Source organism: Hippocampus guttulatus, chromosome 13 (assembly GCF_054856545.1).
Source record: "Hippocampus guttulatus isolate MCC_2025c chromosome 13, RoL_Hgut_1.0, whole genome shotgun sequence".
NCBI lineage: Eukaryota > Metazoa > Chordata > Actinopteri > Syngnathiformes > Syngnathidae > Hippocampus > Hippocampus guttulatus.
In genome coordinates this window covers 659,713-665,602 of record NC_141273.1, presented here as the reverse complement: position 1 = coordinate 665,602, position 5,890 = coordinate 659,713, and the positions used below count along the sequence as shown (strand labels likewise).

General features: G+C 45.0%; 1 protein-coding gene across 1 annotated transcript; it reads left to right on the top strand.

Annotated features, from left to right (window-relative positions):
* The first annotated feature begins 769 nt into the window (after positions 1-769).
* On the top strand, positions 770-5,857 carry zfyve21 (zinc finger, FYVE domain containing 21). Its single transcript, XM_086128053.1, has 7 exons — positions 770-933; positions 2,082-2,132; positions 2,205-2,373; positions 2,617-2,692; positions 3,118-3,209; positions 4,003-4,142; positions 4,230-5,857. The coding sequence occupies exons 1-7, from the start codon at positions 808-810 to the stop codon at positions 4,266-4,268; spliced, it is 693 nt and encodes a 230-aa protein (XP_085984179.1). The 5' UTR covers positions 770-807; the 3' UTR covers positions 4,269-5,857.
* Positions 5,858-5,890: the final 33 nt, after the last annotated feature.

Genomic DNA, 5,890 nt, shown 5'->3' with positions numbered 1-5,890 from the left:
CATTTGGCTGGTTTCATTGATTCCCTCAGCGCCATCTGCTGCACGCGAGTAATCACGACATCTTACAATTCCACAACTCCGTTTTTTCACCAGCGCTGCTCGGAAAGTCGAGTATTTTTGTGTGTTTAGTTTTTTTCCCTTTTGACTGGTAACATCAGTCTTTTGTCAATCTTTGGAAAATGGGAAATTTCCAAAATTTCAAAAGTATTTTTTGATAGCAGCCATTACTAATCGTGTCTTTCATGACCATTTCCAAAATCTTTATAAAAAAAAAATCCAAATATTTTAAAATGCAGCATTAAAAGTACGCAAAATCTACTAGAGATGTTTTATCGCTATTACCAATTCTCCTCGTAGACTTTTACATGTTTTTACGACCGTTGCAGATGTTAAAGAACATTTTTGAGTGTGCCTACTAGGGCCAGAAAAGCAAGCGAAGCAAAGGAAATTGCACCCTCCCTATTTTTAAGCGAATATTATTCCTGTGTAATTGTACTTTTTACGACATCATAGTTGTCTAAAAAATGCACTTCCCAAAAGTAATTGAACAAAAAAAAATCCCCGGTACATACTTGTTTTCTCTACAGCTAGTAAACAAGCTTGCTTTGAATGTTCAACGAATCCTTAAAAGTTTGCAAACGTGTCGACTGGGCGCGGCGGGCCCCAAAAAAAGCAAAACAGTTCACTGGCAGCGCTTTAAGCCACGTGACCTGATGCGCGTGTACGCATTGGCTCCGGGGGACCGGGGGCGTGTCCGCAATCACTACCAGTTTTCCACCGAAGACGACGAAGAGGAGACCGACGAAAATGTCTTCGGTACCCGACGGCAAGAAGCTGGTCCGCAGCCCAAGCGGCCTACGCATGGTGGCTGAGAACGGAGCCTTCAACAGTCCATTCTCCCTGGACGAACCCAGATGGGTGCCCGACAAAGAAGTGAGCCTAAATTCACGGCTTTAATGTTTTTCTCCTACCCGCGGCTGCTGTAAAACAAGTTCGCTTGTTGTGGACCGCGCGCTTCTGTTGAGGCCTTTCAAAGTAAAACGGACCCCTTTGCGATACGATCGAAGAAAGCCTCAAAAGTTTAGTTCAGACAGAAACACATTTGTCACTTTGACTATTTAATCGTAGCGTGTAATGTATCAGCACAGCCATGAATTAGTTTTGTGGCAGGTAAACCGGAACTCTTTATTTTGAATTGGGTAAAAAGAATCCGCCGTGGGTCCTTGCAAAATGCTGTGAATTTGACGGGACTAGTTCGCTATTCGGCTAAGCTAGCAAACTAATATAAAAGCTTTTTTTGTTGTCGAAATAAAACGTTATGTATTTGTTTTTGTGCAAGAGGCCGTCTTAACATCGTGTGTTCCATTGACAAAGACGAGCTTATTTGACGTGACTCAAAAAAAAGCTTTGTCTTGGCAAAGCTGCCGCAATGTTTGTTCCACGTGCCGCAATGTTTGTTCCACGCTTCAAAGACAAACACGCTATAAAGTGACAGTGCAGAGAATCATTAACGGAATGTTTTTTTTTCCTCTTAAGCAATTATGTCAATGCAATTTACAAACGTTGACTGTCCTTCACCGTGACTTCCCGCATTGAGCTTGTGCGTGTGCAATTGCAGACTGTCCCCTGTAGGTCAAAATTCGAACGCGGCGTCGATTTTTCGCTAAAATGTCGCGTAACTCTTCATGATGTATTTTCTAAAGCAAAAAAAATGTGTGGTCATTTTTCTATGAAAACGAGTTGGTTAACTCATGTTTGTGAACCAAAAATAGATCATAAACGCTCGTTGTTTTTCTTTGAAAATTTAATGATCCAAATTTATTTGTAAATCATTTTTTTTCCATAAACAGCGAGTGACTTGAGGTGTCTTATATTCAGAAATGTATTTTGTAAACCAATCGTTGGTGAAACCAACGGCGTGCATAAACCAAGGTAAAAGGGATTCAAAATTATATCAACATTATAACAACTGAATTGTTGAGGAAAGAAATTGAAGTCTTGTGAGGAGTGCGAACGGGGATGAAACTACTTTCCACCTTGGTCAGCATGTTGTGTAGCCGCTTCCTGTTTTCCTTCCTCAGTGTCAAAAATGTATGCAGTGCGAGACCAAGTTTGACTTCATCAAGCGTAAGGTCCGTATGATCGATTGATGGATTCATGAATTGTTCAGCCACGTCGGCTAATTTTTTCTTTTCGGCGTGCAGCACCACTGCCGGCGTTGCGGTCGCTGCTTCTGCGACAAGTGCTGCGGCAAGAAGGTGGCGCTGCCCCGCATGAGCTTCGTGGACCCGGTCAGGCAGTGCTCCCAATGCGGCCTGCTCTCTCAAAAGGAGAGCGACTTCTACGACAAGCAGATCAAAGTGCTCGTGGCAGGTGAGCGTCGCGTGCGTGCGTAAATAGCTCCGCCCCTCACGTAGGGACGGGTAGCCCTCTATGCCCTCTCCCTCCCCCCACAGTAATAGAAACAGAATGCTTGACCCGAATGGGATGCACAATTTGTCTTTTGAGTTGGGAGCCAATGACAAATAATATTAAATGCCGATTTAAAAAAAAAGAAAAAAAAAAAGTATAATTTCTTGTGTGCGTGTGCTTCCATGCATGCGCGCAAATGTACAGGAAGTCCCTTCCTGGTCACTCTGGGAACGTCCGACGGGTGTGCAACTATGACCTCCCGCCTCTCCATCAACCACAGGTAACCGTTTTTATTCATGACCCCAACAAAGGAATATTCATAAGTTATTCTGCAGCAAAATTGTTTTTTTGTGATTCTGCATTTTTTTCAAATTATTGTAAAACCATTCAAACGACCAAACAGTGGAAAAATTGTAGCCCATTGGTTTTTCTATTTCCCTCACATTTTTCCTGCAGTTGTAGGGCAGTCAGCAAAAAAAAAAAAAAAAAAAAATCGTTGTCTTTCCTGTTCGACAGCTCAAATTTGGAATGACAAATATTTTTTTGGGGGGGGCATTATTTTCAGCTTCTAAGTTTGTGTGGTACCTGGTGATGTGCACACTGTGGCCACCGGGGGGTGCTGTGAGACCTCCAAATGCGCGCGCTCAGTAATGTTTGTGGCAAAGGTTCGAAACTATTTGGCTGCTAACTTGCTCCGCTTGTCAGGTACTTGTTCCTGGACGGAGAAAACAACTTTGAGGTGGAGTTGTCTCGCATCATCAGCATACAGGTCCTGACAGACGCGACCAATCCCACAGGTGAGCGACGGGAGCTCCTTTCACACGTCCGCCAGGCCACCTCTCACTTCTACAATTGCATTTGGCGTCCACTCACTTGGACATCATGCAGGTGGATAAAGCGGATCGGAAAATGGATGGATGAAGCGTATGCGAGCGTGGTTCGCAGCGTTCTATTTTAAGGTCTTTGTGGCAGTGGTCTCGTCCCGTCTAGTCTTGGCGATGACGCTAATGCTAAACGTGCGTTGAACGTGATGTGATGCCTTTTTGTTTGGAAATGCGTGAGCAGCATCCTGTGCGTCATCACTTTGAAGAACTTTGTGGCAACGCTCTCACTCTTGTCATTTTCTTTCTCTTCTGTCCGGGGTTAGCACTGATGCTAATGCTAAAGGTGTATCCCAGTGTCTGTTTTGTTTCGTTTTGGGGTTTATTTGTGGTTTTTGCTTTCCGTCCACTGTTGGCATTAACACCGGTGTTGGCATTCGCCCGCGCCACCCCGGCCGCCATAGAGGCGCGTCTGTTAGCCGGGCCGGTACGGCGCGCCGGGCTGCTCTCTATCCATGCCAGCGTGAGCGCTAAAGCCCTGTCGTGATGTCGTTGGCCCCCCATTAATCGGCAAAATCGTTGTCACTTGTGCAATGTGAGCATTGAAAGCTAAAGGTATTTTGTTGGTTTTTGAAGACGCATTCAGATCTTTGTGGCGTCATCAATCGTCACTTTGTCACTTACTGAAGGAGAAGAAAAGCTTTTATTTGTCTCGCAATGGATTACCCTCCGTGCAAAAGCCTAATGATGCATATCTGCTGGCGCGCAGGCACGTCCCCGCATGCCACGGGCATGCTCGTCAAGTACAAGCCGTCTGGCTCTCAGGAAGTTGAGCTGCTGCGACTGGACGCCCCCTCCGGCGAAGAAGAGAAGAAGGTGGCCGAGTTGTGGCTGCTGGCCATGCACAAGGTCCCACAACCGCATCCGATCGGGTCCCCCGGCCGCCCGCTCGCTTTAACCCCTCAAATCTTGGCGTGCATTTTGTTTTTTTTGCAGGCGGCCAAGCTGCTCTACGAGTCTCGGGAACACCAGTGAGTTCAAACCGGTTGCCCAAAGAACCTTTTTCCTCCTTCCTCCAAAGTGACCAGCGTCTCCAGCCGCGATTTGGTACCCATTCCGCTTTTGGCCATCTTGGCGTTTGCCATCCAAAGCTCAGCGGGCGGGCGAGGACCTCACTTCCTGGACTGAACGCCTGCTTTGAATGGGCATCGCCCGCTAGCTGTGAATGGGATTGTGGCAAGCGTACTCTCGGATGTGCATTTTTTTGTGTACGTCGCCGAGGTGTTGGTCTTGCTCACCTTTGTGCTTTGGACCTCGGGGGTCTTAAACTTGACTTTAAAATTCGCTTTACTGTTTGAATATTCCAAGTTTTTGAGGGATTCCAGTCCAGAATACTCGGAATGGCGTCGAGACTCCTCGAGGTGCTGTTGCCCCCACCCCCAAAGAAACATTTTTTTCATGTCAGTTCTTCATAGATTTGGGCTGTTGGCGCTTGGCGAATATCCATCGTAAAGTGAATATTGTTCAATGTATCAAATAATTGGTTGATTTTTCTTTTAATGAAGCTAAGAAATGTGTTTTATCGTACAAGATTTTATGTGTTTTGCGTTGTCATTGTTTGTGTCAGGTCTCTTGAATGACCCGCAGGGCCACGTAACGTGGCTCCTGAGGACAAACGTGTTTTTATTTTTTTCCCACCCTCCCCTTGTTCAGGGTGTTGCACTTTGGGGCTTGGGAAGGTTCAAGGTTTGCCCCTTGGGGGGGGTCCTGCTCCTGCAGTTGCATCCCCAGAGGCGGTCCAGCGCTTGGTTCCCTTTTGACGACATCCTGGCCGAGTGTCTTCCGAGAAGATGACAAAACGCGCACTTAAAACTTGCCGGTTCCCTTTGGATCCCGTGTTTTTGTTTTTTTTAAATGAAGGATGTCTCTGAAGAGCACAAATCCAAGCAGATGATGGACAACTCGTAACGTGATTTTATCAAGTTACGGTGACAAAATGTACTATTCGGTTTGTAACGCCGCTGCTAAAAGTATTTTTCTATGCTCATTGCCTGAAAGTTGAACAGCTTCACGAAACAAGTCGGTGTGAATGTGTGCACGTGAAGGGTGATTGGCATTTGCTCGTTTTAGAAGCCAGCTCCTCATTTCTTCACAGCAATTGGGAATAAAAAGCAGTATTTCCTTCTATGGACTCTTGAACTGTGCAATTACACGTGCACTCTTGAATGCGTACGTTTTTTTGGGGGGGGGGGTCAACCTAAATCAGTTTTCTGAATTAAACATTTTCTGGCTGTTTTTTTCAAATTGCAAGTCGTGAGCCGGTGTTCATGATGGAAGCAAAAAGTTTAGAATATTCTTCTGGGATCGTTCTCCCAAGACATTTTGTTTGACAAAATGTCTGTTTGGGTTGATTGAAATAAAAATCAAAACACCGGGGAATTTATTGATTGGGCACATTCATATGGAAAAACCCTGAGCTGGAAACTTAAAAAATATATCTGCTTTCTGTGTGCGGTGAATATTTAGGGATTTTTAAAAATTGTAATCGTAAAATCTTGAATTTTCATACATTTTACATTTTGCAAATTTCTACATTGTGAGACAATAAATGTTTTCTTGCCTTATTATGTGTTCGTCGTGGTCGACCAACTTCCAAC

What these genes read in the sequence shown, in the direction of transcription:
- zfyve21 (XM_086128053.1), top strand. Translation starts at nt 808, where the DNA reads ATGTCTTCGGTACCCGACGGCAAGAAGCTGGTCCGCAGCCCAAGCGGC. An exon ending in TTGACTTCATCAAGCGTAAG is followed by an intron (nt 2,133 to 2,204) that starts GTCCGTATGATC and finishes TTCGGCGTGCAG; the next exon opens with CACCACTGCCGGCGTTGCGG. An exon ending in AGACGCGACCAATCCCACAG is followed by an intron (nt 3,210 to 4,002) that starts GTGAGCGACGGG and finishes GCTGGCGCGCAG; the next exon opens with GCACGTCCCCGCATGCCACG.